The sequence below is a fragment of the Periplaneta americana genome, chromosome 1, assembly GCF_040183065.1.
Source record: "Periplaneta americana isolate PAMFEO1 chromosome 1, P.americana_PAMFEO1_priV1, whole genome shotgun sequence".
Lineage (NCBI taxonomy): Eukaryota > Metazoa > Arthropoda > Insecta > Blattodea > Blattidae > Periplaneta > Periplaneta americana.
This window is the reverse complement of record NC_091117.1, coordinates 40,702,271-40,724,173: the sequence shown is the minus strand read 5'-3', so window position 1 is coordinate 40,724,173 and position 21,903 is coordinate 40,702,271. Positions and strand designations below refer to the sequence as shown.

The 21,903-nt window shown below is 33.2% G+C and overlaps 1 protein-coding gene across 1 annotated transcript in view; it reads left to right on the top strand.

Moving 5' to 3' along the window:
* LOC138694828 (myosin-VIIa-like) overlaps positions 1 to 21,903 on the top strand; it is an 86,402-nt gene that overhangs the window by 54,107 nt on the left and 10,392 nt on the right. The window contains exons 22-34 of the mRNA XM_069818941.1: positions 885 to 1,131; positions 2,090 to 2,263; positions 3,935 to 4,162; positions 6,750 to 6,926; positions 7,233 to 7,350; positions 8,593 to 8,719; positions 9,816 to 9,985; positions 10,102 to 10,292; positions 12,349 to 12,461; positions 13,363 to 13,621; positions 14,756 to 14,893; positions 16,232 to 16,414; positions 17,516 to 17,717. Of these exons, the coding sequence (XP_069675042.1) occupies positions 885 to 1,131; positions 2,090 to 2,263; positions 3,935 to 4,162; positions 6,750 to 6,926; positions 7,233 to 7,350; positions 8,593 to 8,719; positions 9,816 to 9,985; positions 10,102 to 10,292; positions 12,349 to 12,461; positions 13,363 to 13,621; positions 14,756 to 14,893; positions 16,232 to 16,414; positions 17,516 to 17,717 (2,327 nt within the window). The remainder of the gene's footprint in view (positions 1 to 884; positions 1,132 to 2,089; positions 2,264 to 3,934; positions 4,163 to 6,749; positions 6,927 to 7,232; positions 7,351 to 8,592; positions 8,720 to 9,815; positions 9,986 to 10,101; positions 10,293 to 12,348; positions 12,462 to 13,362; positions 13,622 to 14,755; positions 14,894 to 16,231; positions 16,415 to 17,515; positions 17,718 to 21,903) is intronic.

Here is a 21,903-nt window from a genome sequence, read left to right as displayed (position 1 = left end):
TTCTTGACATCTCTTGGGACTTGCAGATTTTTTTCAGCATTTTTCTCATTTAAGTGACTTTTTTTGAAGTATGGAATTAAATTGAACTTTAAAAATAAAATAAAAAATGTCTAAGGTCTCAGGAGGTTAAGAGCTTTTAGCATATAGGAATGGAAATAATAAGTTCTACAATATTGCTGCATAACGAGAAACCTTAAGAGCAAACAAAATATCTGGACTTAAAGGACATTATATGGAGAAATAAATACAGTAGATTCCCTTTTTAACGAATCTCTGAAGAATTACTTTTTTTTTCTTAAATAGGGTTTTTCTTAAAAGGAGATTCACATAAAATGGGAAGGAAAGGCTAAAGTAAGTTGTAATAATATGTGTGCTATATAATAAACATTATAACATTAAATGATTGATTAAATGGCAAACTTACTAGTGTTAATTATATAAGCTCGTGTGGCTTACAGCTGTTTCGGTGTATACTGTACACCATCATCAGAGTAGGCTCTGTTGTTGTTTGGACCACGTCTGTCATTTTTTTTTACTAGGTTATTTAACTATGCTGTATCAACTACTAGGTTATTTAGCGTCAGTGGGATTGGTGATAGCGAGATAAGGCCGAGAATTCGCCATAGATTACCTGACATTTGCCTTATGGTTGGGGAAAGCCTCGGAAAAAACTCAACCAGGTATCAGCCCAAGCGGGAATCAAACTCATGCCCAAGCGCAATTCCAGATTGGCAGCCAACTGAGCTATACTGGTGGCTCACTACTTTTTCCCTGTGATAATGATAATCCTTTATTTAATGTCTTTTTCCAGCTAAACTATAAAGCGAAGGTTTAAGATGATGATACAGCATTGATGGACATAAACTTAAATTTTTTTATTACAGGGACGAGATCTACTGCCAGATATGCAAGCAGCTGACAAACAATCCTTCTAAAGCATCGCACGCCAGAGGTTGGATTCTCCTATCACTGTGTGTAGGCTGTTTCCCTCCTTCAGAAGAATTCGTGAATTACCTCAAAAACTTTATTCGTGGAGGTCCACCTGGTTATGCACCTTACTGTGAAGGTCGATTGAATAGGACATTCAACAATGGAGCTCGAACCCAGCCTCCGAGTTGGGTTGAACTTCAGGTTTGTATCCATAATTAGTTTTTTTAATCCAATGCCACCAGGTTGTCTTTTCGACATTTCTGATCTTCTCTCCTGGCTGTGGCTTAATTGTAACCCACTTCTGAGGTTGGGGCGCCTGGAAGGCGGAGTTACATTACCCCGATGATGTGATAGAATGATTATGATAATGTAGTGCCAGGAGAGGTCTTAAATCTAAACTTAACCTAAATTCCATACCATGGACGAACACAGGAATAATCCCCTTTAAGGAAAAATGCTGTAACCAGGAATCGAACCCGGGACCTCATGAACTATAGCCAGAAGCTCTGACCACTAGACCATGAGGCTGGTCTGTATTCATAATTAGTTAAAAGGTGCTTAAAATTTTATTTGTGGTTGGTTCTGACTTCATTCTAAATTAGTGTTTGTTGTCTTTTTTTTCTCCTTTCTTTTATCTGTTCTCCAAAAGTATGTAATTATTATACAGTTGAACTTCTAATCTCGAATTTTCGATATCTCAAGGTAAATTTAATTTCCCCGCAATTGCTAGCGAGATGGGTCTGGGGTCCAGCGCCGAAAGTTACTCAGTATTTGCTCTTAATGGGTTGAGGGAAAACCCCAGAAAAAACTCCAACCAGATAACTTGTCTCAACCAAAATTTGAATCCGAGATCTCTACTTTCACGGTCAGACGTACTAACCATTACTCAACAGCGGAGGACCTGGTAAATCTACAATATGGACATTTCTTCCCTTCTGAAACACACTATACCTACTAGGAATTTTTATCATCTTAAAAATTTGTTGTCCTTGGCTGAATTTGAATCTGCGAAACTCAGGTCTAATTACAGGCATGGTAGTCACTCAATTCCTAAGAACAACAACTTGAATTATTAAGACCTCATAAATTCAATAATTAAGTATTTATTATAATGTCAGCCATTTGAATATTCGTACATTTTTTTTTCTTTTTGTTTCAGGCCACTAAATCAAAAAAGCCAATTATAATAGATGTGACATTTATGGATGGTACTGTGAAGAAACTCAGTGCAGATTCTGCTACAACTGCAGAGGAACTGTGCAACCAACTTTATGAAAACATTCAACTAAAGGATCATTTTGGATTTTCTCTTTTCATTGCTCTCTTTGATAAGGTAAGTCATACACAATTACCATACATACCAGTACTGAAAATAGGAATTCTTTCCAAGATACTTGTGTGACTTATACTTTGTTCTTCGGAGATCATTTCCTTTTTTCCGTTCATCATCATCATCATCATCATCATCATCTTCTTCTTCTTCTTCTTCTTCTTATTATTATTATTATTATTTTTTTTTTTTCTTTTTTTCTGGTGACCTTCTAAAATTCTTTCAATTTGAACCATAGCCTTCTTTATGATAGTCATCCAATAAATTCAGACTGTTTTTTAATCTTTAAATCTCACTAGGTATCATCAAACTATCTTAACATTGGTGTTTTGCATTTAATTTTTTTCATATAATTTGAAGATTGTAACAATTTTTGGGATTATGCTATTACCTGTTCTAATCACGTGGTCCAGCCATTAAAGTATTGATTTTTATATCAGTAATAGTGTCATAATCCTTATATATATATTTCAAGTTCAGAAAAAGTTCTGATGCCTCATATTAACTCATCACATATAGGGGAACTTTGATTAGTATCATTGTTAATTCGTTCTACAGAACTTTAAAGTTATTGAAACGACAATAATGCAACCACTTAAACATAATGTTATTTAGAGACAAGTTGTTACTAAAATGAAACTAAGCCACATATAAACGTCTTTCTTTTAGGTTACAACTTTGAGAAAATTAGTTGGCACCGGTATTACAATAAATATCAGCCTTTGACTAACATACTGATTTAATTTAATAAAAGATGATGATTAAATCCTTTACATTTCTTCTAGGACTTTAAAAGAACAGTTTAACAAATGACTGTCGTGATCACATTTTCCTTTTTAAGTTCAATAGTACGCACTTTATAATGTTCAGAACAGAAAATGTATTTCTGCACAACTGTGTCTTTTTTAATCTTGTGGCTAATTGTGCAAAAGATATGAAAGGACCCATTTTCGACATAATATATCCCATTCTCTTTCTGGAAAGTATATACGGTAATTTGTTTGATACGAAAACCCCCCAAGGAAGGACTACAAATTAAGAAATATTATAGAAATTTTATCAACATATTTATTTCCATATAATATATTACTATACCTACTTACCTTTTCTACGTAGCTATCTAATATGAATGCATTTATTTTTTATTATTTTACTAATAAACATTTATAATTTATTTGGTAATTACACTTATTTTTATATAGTACCGGTACATATATTATTTTCAACTATTGACGTTATATTGAATTCCTATCTTGTTCCTATCTTAAAATATTTATTAACGTTGTTTGTAAACATGAAGTTGCATTGTTTCAATATTACCAGTAATAAATGTTTAAATTAGCACATTCATTTATCTTTCAATCAAATATTCTATGAATTATGTACGAGGTACGTACTGATACGATAGAATTGGTGGAAACCTTTGCACTTTGTAGACAGGAGGTCTATGTAAATTTTGAAACTAATTTTTCATTTCCAAGAATTCTGAAAATATCACAATCACTTGGTATGGCAGTTCACATCTATTCATATTAGGAAGTTGTTTGTAAAAATATTGTAATAGATTTTAAATGTAGAATAGTTAATCAGCTTTTCATTCTCTTGTAAATTTTAGTTTGTGCAATATGCTACTTCTGCATCTTCCAAATCAGTTGTATTTCATTTCTTTTTCAGGTGTCTTCACTTGGAAACAAAGGAGATCATGTGATGGATGCCATTTCGCAATGCGAACAGTATGCTAAGGAACAGGGTACTCAAGAAAAAAGCGCACCCTGGAGATTGTTCTTCCGTAAAGAGATTTTCACACCTTGGCACGATCCCACAGAGGATCCAGTTGCTACCAATCTCATTTACCAGCAAGTAATTCGAGGAATAAAATTTGGCGAATACCGCTGTGACAAGGTTTGTATATAATGAGAAGAAAATGAGAATTCTTATGTAAAACTTATGTTCAACAAAGTCTTCATTTTTTAATAATTCATGTATTAAATCTTTAATATAGCAATGCAATTCTGTTCAATTTATAGTTAGAGTGAAAGTCAATTCAGTTGAACCAATAACCTGATAGCATTACCGTACCATGTATTTATTTGACCAGTAGTTATTGATATTCTGTGTACTTGTATACGTACGTGTATGTACAGTAGAACCTCGATTATCCGTCACCCTATTAACCAATCAGTGAATTATCCGACTGTCTTTCTCTCACTCTATTTTTTTTTTTTTTTTTTTGCTGCGGAAAAAAGTATGTAGTGCTATACCGTATATTAGTACCTATTCTTTTCTAGATTCTATTATTATAAGCCTTTACCCTTACATTAGAGCTCTTCTTACATATTACAAGTGTACTGCCAGCAATAGCAACAGTTAGCAGTAGGCCTACTTGAAGGTATTTTTTCCAAATTGTAAAATAATCACTATCTGCTTTCAAAGAAATGGTCCCAAAATCTTCCGCAAAATTTAGAGCAAACCCGTGTAGTATTCAGTCCTTGTTCTGCTGTTCGAGTTTCTGTACTTCATAATTTCTATCCAAAATATCTTTCATGGGTGTCAAAATATAAATACAAATAAATAATTTATCAGTTTGGGAAAAGAGAAATCGCGGCTCCTCTCGCATCAGAATACGAGATTTGCATTACAAATGTGCACGATTTAATTAAAAACAAGAATGAAGTGTATAAAATTTGTAAATCTACAATAAGAAACCTCTACTAGTCCTATCTTTCCACAAAGAATCAACGCAAGGAATTTACTTGTCCCTTATAAAACCACTGTTGACAACCGGACTTAAATTGTTACCAGTAAACTTCTGATTCACTATCTAGGCTAGCATGTTAAACACAAGATCACGGTGGAAATTATGAAACTGTGTTATGCACTTAATTTACGAAAATATTTTATGATACTGATTATCCGACTTTTTCGATTAACCGTCCTATCCACCCCCTTGATTACCACGGATAATAGAGGTTCTACTGTATATGTGTATGTGTAAGGCCTACATGGTGTGTGAGTGCATGTGCATAACCAGTTTACAACAAATCGTTTTACCCTCTAATTCCAAATTTCCACCTTTCAGAGTCATTCCATTTCTCCTACTCGCATAGCTTCGTTCACATCCTTCTGTCAACTCCTTCTGATTCTTCCTTCTTAATCTTCTATTACTTGAAGATTGCAAAAGGTAGTTCCTTCTCTTTCATACATTTAAAATGGTCATACCGTTTCAGTTCCCATCTTTCCAGTGGCATCTTCTGACTTTGATCTTAAGGTGTTGGCAAAGAAAAAATAAAATAAAACATACTGTATTAAGCTTTATACATTCACTGTCATTTTTTGTAAACAAATTAGAGGAAACTCATTGATAAGCATAATTAGCGTAAATTTGCGTATAATTTTGAAACATCAGTAAAATTGAATCAAACTGATAGAATAAACTTCGATTAAAATAAATCTAAACAACATTTAACCCTTAAATTGACAAAGTATCCTATAGGATACAACAGGTTAATAGGCTATATGCTATAATTTTAATACAACAATAGAAAAAAAATGCTAGGAAAATGAAAATTTCACGATAATGGTACTATAATATTGTACAACATATAAAATATGTACCTTGCGATAGTGTTTTCTTTACAGTCCGACAAGGTTTAATAAACTAGTGTGAGAAATGAAGTTTTGCCAATTTAAGGGTTAAGTATTATAAGTCATTGGACTTATGTTCAGTGCGCGAGGAACAATTCCCAAATTTACGTTGGAGATCCTCAGAAAATTAAAGGTTCCTAATAAGACTCTTCAGACAGTTGCATCAACCATTTTAAAATCTTCACTGAACATCATCAATGACCATCTCTATTCATCTTTATAATATTCAATATATATTATTTATTTTCAATAAAGTTTTATCGTTTTGATAGCCACCACATCTTGTTGCAGAATATTATTTTTTTAAATTTCATTATGTATTTTTTTAACATTAATTTACATTTTCTTTTTTGTTCATTTGAATTGATAAGGATGCCGATATTTTAAATCCAAGATTTGGACAGCTATCATTTCGATGATATTCTCTCTATTTATTTATTTACTAGAGCTTCCTCAAATTAGACGCTGCCATTAGACAAAGCATACAAAACAATGCAAGAAAAAATAGATGATGAAAGATAATAGAGTAAGAAAAAAGGTAAACAAGTACACAAACAAACAAACAATGGCAGTTTACAGAATAAAAAAATAATAAAAATAATTAAAAACCTAAAGCAGTCTCATTACTCACAGTTATTTGAAATTATGTTGTCTATACCGTATGCAGTGTTAATGTGTTGTTGTAAGGGCTTCCATCTGTTCAAAAAATACCGATAAAAGAAAGAAAAGGAATTTGGAAGGTAGCAGTCCACAAAGTAGCCACTTTCAAAACAAAAGGGAGATACTGAATTTTGTGAAAGGGAGCAACATCATGCACCACTTCAAACAATTATTTTTTCTCCAGGAAAATGATATTGCTATGATGGCAGCACAGCAGTATTACGTTGAGAATGGAGCGGAATTGGATCCTAAATTGTTAACAAGTCTTTTACCCAACTACTTGCCTAATCTACTTGTGAAGAGAAGTGCGGAGAAAGGCCTCACCAATTGGGAGAAACTTGTTGCAGAAGCATTCCATAAGGTACCGGTACAGAGCAAACTTTTATCCTGACAGAAGTACATAATGAAAACTGTGCACTTCAAACCACAATGATAAGATTCAGAAATATTTTTCTGTTAATTGTAATTTGTAATAGGCCATTTGTGCCTTGTGCCTAAGTGCTTCTGTAGTTATCTACGACCTTATTAGTAAAAAGAAGATGTTCGATCAGCCCTTACTTTCTAAATATTCTTCCTATTTCCAGATTCAGATGCTATAATTAAATACAGTAAGTTATCTAAAAATATTTGATCTGAATATAAGCTAAGCTTTAACTTTCTTTTCCAGAGTTATTACGCCAAAGAACATGTACCTGATATAAAGGTAAAAGAAGATGTAGTAGCATATGCCAAAATGAAATGGCCGCTCCTGTTCTCGAGGTTTTATGAAACTGTCAGAGTTTCAGGTAAGATAATGCAGTGACAGCTTCTCTCATGTACCATTTCATCAACATACTCTAAAAATTCGTTGAATTTCAACCAATCAGAGCCATATACAGAGCCATCTATCACTGCAATATTGTCGATTTCGTATCGTCACTTTTGGTTTGTCACAGATGATTCGCAGCTGTTTCCACAGATCAGTTAGGAACACCACAACCTAATTATCAATAAACTCAGAAATAATCAATTAACAAACCGATAAATTTTTTCAGCAACAAACACACTTTATAAATTTACTTTTACGGAATGTCACTTCCGTAATTGTGTGTTTAATTGACTTCCTATCAGTAATTGATTAACTAGCGGACTTACTCGTGTTAATTATGTAAGTTTGTGCGGCTTACAGCTGTTTCAGTGCTTATCACACCATCCTCAGAGCCTACTAGATCTCGGCGTCATCTCTAAACACTAAAACACACCCCGATCAAATTCTCAACACACAGATCAATTTCAGTACACACACACTATTTGACTCCACTTTTCAACATCTTTCAACAATCAAACGCACCCACATAACAGGCAGAGAAGTTCGAGATGACGCCAAGATCTAGTAGGCTCTGAGGATGGTGTGATAAGCACCGAAACAGCTGTAAGCCGCACAAACTTACATAATTAACACGAGTAAGTCCGCTAGTTAATCAATTACTTATATTCAAGTGTTAAAAGTAGTGTACGCAAGAATCAAAATGGACTTTCTATCTTTTAAAATTTATTTCATTGTGTTTGTAATAAAAATTAATATTATGCCCACACATACTGCCATTCAGCACTACTCATTTACACCATTCTGCTAATCAGTGTAGTTAAATTATATCTTTCATAATAATTTCGATATAACATTAATAAGAAACAATCTGGAATTCCGGATAATCCTTAGACTTCAGTACCAGTACCAGTAATTCGAGGTATTAAATCATCATCGTTATTGTCGTCATCATCATCATAATTATTATTATCAGCAGCAGCAAAATTACTTCTACTGATGATTGATAACTGCACAGTTGATACAGCGTTGTTAAATTACTGGTTAGGAAAATTAATTCATCATCAGTAGCAGTTGTAGAAATAGCATCGGTATCATCAACAAGAGTATCATTATTAATTCTCTGATGATCTCTCCATCAGCAATAGCAGTAGCAACATGTTCACCACCACCATCACTGACGTAGCCTTTATCATCTTCAAAGTATATTTTTGAATTACAGGGCCTGAAATGCCTAAGAACAACATTATTCTGGCTGTCAGTTGGACTGGAATTTATTTTGTTGACGATGAAGAACAAGTTTTACTTGAATTATCGTATCCAGAAATCACTGGCGTTGTTCATAAAAAGTAAGTTTAATACTATTAAAAATATTTCCGCAAATTAACGTGAAGATTCATTAATTTGTATTTCCTGATTGTGATTCGCATTATAACACTTTTCATGTATGTATATTTTTTCAGTGATTGACTTTTTAACTCTTTATTGTGTTAATATGAGGAAATTACCTGGCTGACTAGTTTCGAAGTGATGTTCTTCATTGTTCAAAGCCTAGACTGTTCGTCATTCATCTAACAATTTTAATATGAAATATAACAAAACTTAAAAAAAAACCCTTAGAGTGTAGAAATGTTAACAAGAAAGTAATGTACTGGGCTATTTTCAAAATGTTATATGATTTCGGTAATTCTCAAAATTATATTTCTTCTTCATTGTTATTAAAATAATATAGGCTAAAAATTCGATTACACATAGTTTGTGTATTTGTTGTAGATTGCGAGATTCCAGATATTTGCAACGAAATATACAAATGCACTTTTAAACACATTTTGCAGAGTTTTTATTTTGTAAATAATTTCCACTAAACAATTCTCTATTCTGCAAATCTAGTCTTTCAGGTAAAGCTCCCTGTAAAGCAGATTTGAATAATTTCAAGGAAAAACATAGGTCCCGGGATCGATACCTGGCCCCGGAACAATTTTTCCCTTGAAATTATTCAAATCTGCTTTACATGGAGCTTTACCTGAAAGACTAGATTTGCATAATATATACGTCACTGTGTACGTTAACAGAAAACTACAATTTCAAGTCACACAGAGATTGTGTGCACTTGATGTGGGTCTCTGGCATTTCGTCAGCCCACGTGAGTTGTGTGGATATAAAGGGAAAAGTTGAGATGGTGTCGGGTTGAGTTCCCGGGTAGCTCAGTTGGTAGAGCACTGGTACGTTCAACCAGAGGTCCCGGGATCGATACCCGGTCCCAGAACAATTTTTCCCTCGAAATTATTCAATTCTCTATTCAATATGCAGCCATTAAGTGCCAATAACTTATAGCGTCAATTTATACTATAACTGCTCTCAAATTACAAATGGATATATTTGTATTACCGGTAATTTATACGGTACCAATACAGAGACATAAATATCAATTTTTACTTGATGTAGAACCAACCCAGGAGTGGTTCCAGTGTTTACACTTTCAACAGTCGAGGGCCATGAGTTCACATTCCAATGTGTTGCTGCTGAGGATTTCCACGACCTGATAACCTACATTCTGGATGGAATGAAGAAACGTTCCCGATATGTTGTAGCATTACAAGACTATAGACCTCCAGGTAAGTAAGTTAGTTGTATTTACTGTAGTTTAGGTGGTCGCAAAATGTCATAAGTAGATTTTATTCTGTATGTCATTTCCAATTTTCACTCTGTTGCATGTAATATTTTTGTGCAGTTGATGGTTCATCAGTCCTCACACTACAGAGGGGAGATTTGATAGAGTTGACGGATGGAAAACTAGGAGAAGATGTCCTAACAGGGGAGTGGATTGAAGGTCAATGTGAGAGAACGCAAGTGAAGGGATATTTCCCAACAGAAAATGTGCATGTGCTCCCAGCAATAAAACGACCACCAGCAGATATTTTAGTGAGTCTATTTCTCATTTACATTTTATTTCAGTTGTAAAAATAAAAATATTACAATATTTGAAAACATGCTTAGAAATATTTTCAACGTAGTTATTCACACTATCACCAAAGACTTGCTCACTAAATCAAAAATGATAAAGAACCTAATTTTCTTAAGGAAATTTGTTTATTAACTTAATCTCTTAAATAATAATGAGTTTTATAATTGTTTTTATACAGGTTTAATATTAATTTTATAACAAGTATTTCCGTAGGCCCTATAAAATTGTTTATTAATGTTTGTTCACTTGTTGTTTTCTTTGTGGGTTAATGATTCTGTAATAAATTTACCAGCCATTAGATAAATAAATAGGCCCTATGTTACTCTGTTACTCTCTGTTAGTTCTGCATTCAGATATATTTATTTATTTATTTATTCATTCATTCATTCATTCATTCATTCACTTATTTATTTATTTATTTATTCATTCATTTATATATTTATTCACTTACTCAGCCATTCATTCACTCATTCATCCACTTATGTATGCATTTATTAATTCATCTGTTTATTAATTTATTATGCATTGATTCATTTATTAATAATTGATCTATAATATCAATGAATTTATTCACTTATTCATCAATTGATTCATTTATTCATTGAGTCATTGATTTACGTATTAATTGGCTAATTTATTAATTAATTTACCAATTGATTAATTGATTGATTGATTTATTTATTTATTTATTCATTCATTCATTCATTCATTTATTTTTCATTTTTAAGATAAAAAGTGAGGATTGGAGAGATTTAATAGAGCAGTTTTAAGTATTGGTTTCTAAAATATATATATATATATATATATATATATATATATATATATATATATATATATATATATGAAGCCAAAACAGGTCAGCAAGGCACAGATTAAGATGTACTGACAAATTGTGTGAAACCAGTATGGGCTGAGACTAAGAGAAGCAAATTAAGACAGATTGATAAAAAAATGTTTGAACCCAAAACAGGCCGAGACCAGTGAGACCCAATTAAGATGGGTTGGTAAAAAAATATATGAAGCCAAAAGAGGTTGAGACTAGAGAAATCAATGCGTTAGTAAAAAACGTATGAAGCCAAAGTAAGTCGACCTTGTTGTAGATGATGATGATGATGATGATGATGATGATGATGACAACGATGATAAGAATCTATATCTATTATAAAAGTAAAATCAAAGTTAATTAATTGAAACTGGCCAGATAACAATAACCAAAAAAAAAGCTGTAAAATAATTGAAAGCCAAAGATACCTAGGAAGCAGTTTCAAATTCATCTTCTTCACAGGTTCTACACCTTTAGTTATTGTATTACAAATTTTATGTGAAGGAATTTCAAGTTACTATACCTGTACCCATAAAAATACCAACATGTTGATTTATTCGTTTCAATACCTATCTGTAACTCCGTCTAAAGAATTATTATTATTATTATTATTATTATTATTATTATTATTATTATTATTACTTGTGACTTTCAAATGGCTTTTGAAGAACCCAGAGGTTCATTGCCGCCCTCACATATGTCCGCCATCAGTCCCTATCCTAAGCAAGATTAATCCAGTCCCAACAACAATAATAATAATCATAATAACAATAATAATAATAATAATAATAATATCATCATCATTATTATTCATCCAGTGAGAACTTCGATTGGCATCACATGTTGTCTACCAATATTTTAAATAGACTTAAGAAACGTCCATTATGCTCATAAATTTCTTAACATCTGTATTTTCTAGCTTTCATTATCTGTCTTCATCTTAAGAAGAAGCCCTTGCTTTGTGCTAGAAGATGCGTATGTTGAAATGCTGTCCGGCAAATCATTGTAATGAAGTAGGCTACTGTTAAAGAATTGATAATGACTAGGGATAAGGGAATACCCCGAGAAAATCTCTTATTGCTGCCTTTCTTCCACCGAAATTTCCACATCTACTCACCATAATGATGCTGTTCACCTAATGGTTTACCACACTATGCATTTGGAATAAAGTTAATTTGTGGCTGTTCCAGGCTTTATTCAAGAAAGAAGGTGCATTTGACAAACAGAAGAACTCGCAACTCAACTTGACAAGCCCTCGTCGCAAGTTGTACACATTGGCAAACTATGCCAAAGAACACTTCAGGTTAGTATTTTTATACATCGTTAAAATAAAATAGACTCGTAGGCCCAACGTTTTTTTTATTGCAGTATAGAAAGTTTGGCGTTGTCTTTTCTTAAACGCAACAAATAGAATAAGTTAAAATAGATTAATTGTTACTTCGTAATATTGTTCATGTAGCTCATTATTCTTTACAATTGGATATTTTATGCATGTTAGCACTTATTGTGCATTACATTGGTTAATGTAAAAATTCGTGTTCTGGAAGAAAGACGCGAGACAATCATGGCCAGTGAATACTCGAAACAGTAGAACACTCTTCCTTCATGGACTATCAGAAATGCAGGGATGGTGAATAGTTTGTTTTTATAGATTTCTTTTTTTTTGTTCAATCTTCAGTTTTATATGAATCCAATATAAAGTGATGTATAAAAATTGAAGCAGATCTGTAGGATACACATCGTGAGGATGTCGGTAGAATCTTCTGCTTCTTCTTATTCTTCTTATCCTAGTGGTCACTATTGGAGAATGAGTCCATTTGTTGCCTACCATTCACCCTGCTTCTTGTAATTTTTATCAATGTAGATGTCTGTAGAATTTCAGTGCGTTTTACCATTTGGTCCGCTGCCTTATTGCATAGACAGCAGTAGGTGGTTGAAAAAATTTATGACGACAAATTCTGAACATTATTAAAAATCAGTAGTGATAAAATTATGCTTCACCTTCATGACACTGATGTCTTTCAACTTGTGGCTTTATTAGTTCGCTGTTTCAAAAAATTTTGTGTGCTTGTTTGACTAATCCTTTCATCTAGTTCGAGTTAAATTCATAACATTTATTAAGGAATTAGGAACTGAATAATATCTATAAAGAACTCAATCAAAAGGTGTCTATATGGAATTTAAACGATTTGTTTTCTCTCTAGGCCCAATCAGACTGCATCTGTTTCTAAAGGTCATATGCTGACATCAGCAAAACGCTCTGCACCAGAAGAACTCTGGAAACATTCCCGAGAGCCCCTTAAACAACCACTCTTGGAGAAACTTCTGGAGAATGAGGAACTAGCAATGGAAGCCTGTTCAGCATTTACAGCTGTCCTCAAGTACATGGGAGATCTGCCTACTGGGCGATCACGGGCTGGTACCAGTTATACAGACAAGATCTTCACTGGTCCTTTGAAAAATGTAAGACCAGCATTTCATGCACTTTAAGCGAAGAAGTGACAAATATTCATGTAATGAACAATATTACAATGTATGATGTAACTGAGAGTTATCACAGAAATTCCAAAAGCACAGTTCTTAGTTTATTTTTCTGTTATTATGGGGAATGAGCTGTATACATTTGCTTATAAAATATAGTGAATTCTGTCTTAATACTCCGTTAGACATTCTTCTGAGAAATTATCGTTAGCACCACCAATTTAAGGTGAAGAAATTTTGGAATACGTAACCAATTCGTTTTGACATGCAGTGATTTTTTAAATTTTAGTTGGTTATTTTACGACGCTTTATCAACAGGTTAGGTTATTTAGCGTCTGAATGAGATGAAAGTGATAATGCCGGTGAAATGAGTCTGGAGTCCAGTACCGAAAGTTACTCAGCATTTGCTCATATTGGGTTGAGGGAAAACCCCGGAAAAAAACCTCAGCCAGGTAACTTGTCCCGACCGGGAATCAAACCCGGGCCACCTAGTTTCACGGACAGATGCACTAACCATTACTCCACAGGTGTGGACTCACATGCAGTGATTTTCCTTTTTTTTTGGGCTGGGATCTATTTGAACTTATAGTCTGTATTGCAGCTTTAGTGTCCCATAAAGAAACTATGCTTTTGCATTTTTGTTGTGAAACAAATAAATCTTGGAGTTATTAGTAAAAAGCTTCAGCCTCACTGTCGAAATTTTTTGTACATTTTCTAATATTGTTTTATAAGGAAAAGAACATGTTTACTTGTTTGCTTGTAGTTGAGCTCCTCCATATTAATTCCTTTTAATTATTGCACGTGGTTAGAATCTTTTTGTAACTTAGGAAAAAAAATTGCAAAGGCAGATGGACGAATAGCCTAGTATATCCAAAACAACTTTTTTTCATGTTGAAATAAATCTGAATATAGATATTTGCAATATCAAAATAGTATACTAGGTATAACGAGAATGTTGCTATAAATAAATGAAATTGAAACTAGATTTGTAACTAGTCACATTTTCTTTCAAAAATATTATTTATAACCCATTACTTACCTTGTCATTCCATACTCTAATGTAAATTACACAGATATTTTCCTCATCTGAATTTATTTATATATTCTTTTATCCAGGATATGCTACGTGATGAGATTTATTGCCAGATTATGAAACAGCTAACAGATAACAGAAATCGACTGAGTGAAGAGAGAGGATGGGAACTGATGTGGCTGGCTACTGGTCTCTTCACTTGCAGTCAAAATCTGATGAAGGTGAGTGATCAATTGCTGGTTAGAAGCTTATAAATTTACTCTTCTCAACACACATATACCTTCCTTATTCTAATTGTACCTTCACAGAGCACTTCTTAACATTTTGTACAGTGATTATTATTATTATTATTATTATTATTATTATTATTATTATTATTATTATTATTGTTGTTGTTGTTGTTATTATTATTATTATTATTATTATTATTATTATTATTATTATTATTATTATTATTATTATTATTATTATTATTACTTCTGTCCAGCTAAGAGATGGACTGATGTGAGACCATAACAAACAGACCACTTGGTCTAATACATGTTTTGGATGATGATGATTATTATTATTGTTATTTTATTGCTATTATCATTATTATTACTGTATTTAGAATTGTTGTTATTGTATATGTTTTTTGTTATTTCATCCACATCATACCTTTCTCTTGTGATTTCTGGGCTTTATATCCCAAGAATTACAATCTACTTATCTAATTATTTAATTATTAATGCGTGGCGCGATAACCCATGAAGAGTCAAGGCCGATCAGCCGACTGCCTAAACAGAGGTGAACGATCATCCAAACGTATCTAATTACAAAACCACATTTACAGACAATCCTATTTAAGTAGTACAAATGAAAATGTTATATTTTACGTTTTCGTAGTACAGTTTCCAGTAAAGCTACCTTTTCGAATTCTCTAATTCTAGGTTTCACAGAGACTCCTTTCAGATAATTAATTTTATTATGAATGTGACATAAATCTATTCCCAATGAAGCCAAAAAATTAGTAATATGATTTTTGCTTCAGTGTTCCACATGTATTGCATGTTATCAGATCCTTATCAAGATCTTTTCAGCTTCTTATACAGAGTGAACCGTAAGTAATATCATTAATGTCAGGGGTTATTCTTTGAGATATTTTGCCCTTTTTTTTTTTTTTGCATCCTTTCCGAGATAAAAATGATTTTATATGAAACATTTCATAGCATGTTTTGGAATAGCCATTGATTTAATTCCCAATATGCTCAGTCAATTTAAGAGAGTAGTGTATTATGATAATAAATGATTGAAAGAATTTTAGTTTTGTTCTTTAAATATGCAGGAATTTGATCTGAACAAATGTAACATTTTAAAATTCCTTTTCAGAACGACAAATTACATTTGTTCGGATCAAATTTTCGTGAATATCATATCAGCTCTCAATAACTGAATTGTGTGCCAAGTGATAAAACTGATTAAGTGACAATTTACAAATTTTAATGGTGAAAAAGGGGCACCGAAAACATAACATGAGCAAATAGTTTGTAATGTATTATTTATCTTAATTCAATTTTCAGGAGCTGACACTCTTTCTACGTTCACGTCAACATCCTGTTTCACAAGACTCACTACACCGCATTCAGAGAATTATCAGGAATGGCCAGAGGAAGTATCCACCCCATCAAGTAGAAGTAGAGGCCATCCAACACAAGGCAACACAAATCTTTCACAAGATTTATTTTCCCGATGACTCAGATGAGGTAACTAAAATAATACACTTTCATAATTCACATTAAATTTGCAATCCTATACAGGATTAATCTTTCATTTGATGAAGTAAATAAACTTATTTAAAACAACGTAAAACCATACATTATACATAGAACTAAAATCATACCTATTCTTTGACTATGTTCACACTAACTTTTGGAATCGAATAGATCTTGTTAAACTTTAAAATTGTTGTATGATGAAGTTTCTGATCAGAGGCATATTTTATTTTATTTATTTGTTTATTTATTTTAGCCGTTGAAATACAATTATTCATGGCATCATCAGTGTAAATTAATGTAACAATGATCGTACTTAATTATTAATTTCTCTGACTTAAGCATACTTGGAGACTGTAAACAATTGTAGCATTTCATTTGTTGCTGTAGCTTATGTGAAAAGAAGAAGCAAAAGAAAACTCTGTAATTTCCAAGTTAAGGTTGCTATCCTGTCCTCATCAAACTAACCCAACCCCAACTCCAGTGTTACGGTACCTAACCTAACCCAACGAAAAATTGCTTCACAAAAATGAATGGACAAATGACATTGTGAAATAGATCAGATGAAACAGGGAGTGCGATCTTTTCTTGGAAATAACTTAAATTTGTTAGAGACTATTTTGAGTAGATTGCCACTTTTGTATTATCGGTATTTTCTCAAATAAATATTACTGATAATTATTTTTAGTAAAAATTACAATATTATATTTTTATGTGTATCATTCACTAGCTAAGATACGTAGATACTTGATACGAACCAAATTTTGGGAGATATTGCTTTACAAAAATGGATGGACAAATGACATACCGGTACCAAAAACCATGCTGAAAGATACATATTTCGGCAGAAATCTTGAGATCCAAATTTATGGCATCACAATATTTTTTTCTTTGTACTTCGTATAACTAAAAAATAAACATTACAACTGAATTCACTGTTATGTTATTTTTCGATAAATAATCGAAATAATACGCATATTTTAAATTTTAAAAGAAATATGAAATTGTGGTTTACAACAGAAAATCGATAATAAATTCCAATGCATAAGACAAAAAATGTGTAGCTATTCTAATTTCTAATTTTCATTTTAGGCTTTCGAAGTGGATTCTTCAACCCGTGCCAGAGATCTGTGTCAGAGTATATCTGAACGTTTGGATCTGCGGTCGAGTGAAGGATTCAGCTTGTTCGTAAAGCTCTGGGACAGAGTGTTTTCTGTCCCTGAGGGAGATTTCTTCTTCGATTATGTAGTATTACTCACTAACTGGATGAAGAAGGCACGACCATCTCGCAGTGGTAAGATAAAAATAAGAAATGCTCCTCAGATCAACATAAATATTTTGAGATAAATATATACAAGGTGTTTCAAAAGTAACGCATAATTGCAATTCATATTCATTTATTGCGTCCAACTGATCACATACATGATATGAGACATGTCAAAAGTAACACATAATTACTAAGCTACAACATAATTAAAATACAACATAGTACGTTAACTAAAATACAACATACAAAATTTCAACATTAATTATAAATAATTTCAACATTAACAAATAACAACTATAAGAACAAATGGAACACTTTACAAGACAAATCACATTTCATTGAACAGTCTGGAGTCAATTGCGACCAAGTGTCCTTCATGAAAAGACATTCTTTCTCGAAGTCAGGATCTGGATCTATTCAGTTATGGCAATTTTCAATAAATTCGTTCATACTGTAAAAGCAATTTTTGATTAAAATTTTGTAAGGAGCTTCTATAAATTTTTGATGTGCAGATTTTTCTTTGAGATAATTTGGAAGACTATTATACATAGGAAGACCACCATGAATGAAACTATTTTTGAATGAATTTTAAATGCTATTATAGTCACAATCATGCCATGGTATGAAAGAAAAATTTCACAACCTCGAGCGGGAATCGAACCTGCGACTTCCTGTTCTCTGGTCAGGCACTCTACCACTGAGCTATCGAGTTCGTCTCACGCCAAAGGCTTGGAATTATCCTTTCATACTGGCGACTCTGTTATAGAGTACTGTCCATAGCGTCTGATCTAGGCAGCACTGCTTATGGGTTGAAAGAAACTTTACAAATGTAATCTTCATCTTACGATGTTTGGTGACGTATACACGTCCGTTGATGTGACATTAATGAATTTTAAATGCTATTAAGTCACAATCATGCCATGGTATGAAAGAAAAATTTCACAACCTCGAGCGGGAATCGAACCTTTAACTTCCTGTTCTCCTGTCAGGCCTGTCAGGCGCTCTACAGCTGAGCTATCGAGTTCGTCTCACGCCAAAGGCTTGGAATTATCCTTTCATACTGGCGACTCTGTTATAGAGTACTGTCCATAGCGTCTGATCTAGTCAGCACTGCTTATGGCAGGTTCGATTCCCACTCGAGGTTGTGAAATTTTTCTTTCATACCATGGCATGATTGTGACTATAATAGCATTTAAAATTCATTAATATGTCACATCAACGAACGTGTATACGTCACCAAACATCGTAAGATGAAGATTACATAAACTATTTTTTATATAGAGTTGTGTTAAAACTTTCAATAAAATTATTATTTTTATTTCTTGTATTGTGCTGGTGTGTATCTGAATTTGTAGGGAAGCTATACAAATTATATTTGATAAAATTTAAGGTTTCATAAATATAAATGCAAGGTAAAGGCAAGATATGTAATTTTTTAAGAATGACCTGCAACTGGTAGTTTGAGATACTTGAACTATAGCTCTAATAGCTCTCTTTTGTAGTTTAAATATTTGGATTGCATTAGGCGAATTACCCCAAAGGTTTATACCATATGTTAGGATAGAGTGAAAGTATGCAAAGTACAATGTGCGAGCGGATTCAATAGATGATGCTTTTATTAATAGTCGCAAAGTAAAGCAACTTTTACTTAATTTTTTTTCCTTGTTCCTGAAGGTGTACAGACCATTTTAAATGTTCATCTAACCATTTGAATTTGATTGAGGGGATTTTGGACAAAAAGCTCAGACACATCAAACCTTGAAGTTAAAAAGAATATTTTTATGGAAACAGAATATTTTATGACAATTGTTGTGAGAGTTATAACATCATCGAGAACACTTGATTTCAGCTTATCTAAGGCAGCATTGGGATGACTCAAATTGGTTACATAACTGTCAGCATGGATTTCGCGGGGGCTATTCATGTGAGAGTCAATTAGTAACGGTATGTCAGGATTTAGAAGACGGAATAGATTCCAATAGCCAAGTAGATGCAGTGATTATTGACTTTTCACGCGCATTCGATGTAGTCCCACACGATATATTGTTGGTTAAACTACAATCAACGGGGATTGACTTCAGAGTGCTCCAGTGGATCAAGGAATTTTTAACTTGTCGCACTCAGAGAGTACGGGTAGGGGAGGAATTATCGAACCCAATTGAAATTACTTCCGGGGTCCCGCAGGGGAGTGTCTTGGGGCCTCTTCTATTCTTGGCTTTTGTAAATGATCTGCCAGTTAATATCTTATCTAGGGTTCGCTTATTCGCGGATGATTGTATGTTATACAGGGAAATAAAAAGTCATGAAGATACTACTCTTCTCCAGAATGACCTCAATAGAATAAATGATTGGGCAATAGCCAACAAAATGAAAATAAATTCTCTAAAGAGCAAAGCCATCAGCTTTACAAGGAAAAGAAATAAAATAGTCGCATCGTATACGTTAGGGGGTGAAACCATTCCGGAAGTTAACAAATGTAAATACCTCGGAATAACATTTAGCAGCGATCTCGGCTGGGGGGAACACGTTACAGACACAGCGGGAAAAGCATGGAGAGCGTTACACTTTGTGATGAGGGTACTAAGAAAAGGTTCTGATAAATCCAAAGAGATTGCATATAAATCACTAGTACGTCCAGTAATGGAATATGGTGCTGCATGTTGGGATCCTTACAGATTAGAACATATTAAGACACTGGAAAAGATTCAAAAACGGGCTCTTAAGTGTTGTCGGAAAAATTCACCATTAAAATGGGACACACTCACGGACAGGAGAACGCGAATTCGATTATGCGCACTGTTCAAAACATACAGAGGTGAGCCTGCCTGGAAAGAAATAAAAAATAGGTTGCAGCCGCCAAATTACTCTTCAAGGAACGACCACTCATATAAATTGAGGGAAAGAAGGCAGAGGACGGACACTGGGAAGTTTTCTTTTCTCAATCGTACTATCAGGGACTGGAATGCTTTACCTGCAGACTTACTAAAGGCTTTACCAACAACCAAAAATGTATTTAAAAATAGGCTTAAGGACCTTACTAATAGACGGTAATTATACACAGTACTTAAAGGGTGTAAATGATATGTTGTTATTGAAGTGTTGTATCAGTGAAGAATTATGTTGTGTCAGTGAAGTGTGTTGTATCAGTGAAGAAGTATGTCGTGTCAGTGAAGTGTGCTGTGTAAGTGAAACGTATTCCTGTCAGTGAAGCTGCATAGGTTATAGTGGCAGTGCAAAGTATTTGAACAGTGAAATGTTTTTGAAGTGTTAGTGAAATCAGGATAGAATCAGTGAAATGTGTCGTAGTTCCAGTGCAGTGAGTGAGTTGACAGCGAAATGAGTGTAATGTTGAAAGGTACTTGTGCAGATATGAACATATACTCGTGGGTTTTAGTTCGATCTTAGTTTTAAGATACAAATTAGAATATTTCAAATGTTATTTTAAGTGATCGTTTCATTTAATTTAGTATATTCCCTGTTGTTGTTATTATTATTATTATTATTATTATTATTACTATTATTATTATTAGTATTAATTATTAGTATTATCATTAATTGTATTTTTAATTAATAAGTTTATTATTGTCATTATTGAGTGTAATTAGTTACCACTGCCACCGGGTATATACCCATTGCAGTGTGAATAAATACATACATTTAAAATGACACTCTATAGGTTTTTTTTAAATATAATCTAAAAGAACATATTTTTTATGTTGTATTTCAATTGTTTTGTACAGAAGCACTATGATTATGGTTACTATGGTATGATATGGACTCAGTGGCGATTCCTCCATGGAGGATATAAGGATGATCCTACAGTTTAATTTCGTGCCTCTGAGGATAGAAAACATTTTAATTACAGATTTTAATTTTCAATGCGTCCCGACGTAATAATTTCCTTTAAGCTTCCACTTTCTGTCGTGAGTTGTCGCCACTGCACAGCGCAGAAATAATTTCCAAGGAACCATCCAAATATCTTACAGCAAACGGTTTTTTCTACTGTGAAGTTATTGGACAGGGGAGAGTGCGGAGGGAGGGATATGGCTTGAGTTAAACCATGTTTGAGGATATGACCGCATATCCTAATACTATGACCCTTCTTTCTGGGTGATGGAGACCCTCTCAGAGACTACAATATGAATTTTCAAGTACCCTTGTAGCCTTCTTAAATGCAGTTCATTGGTCACTTTAAAAGAATAGAATAGAATAA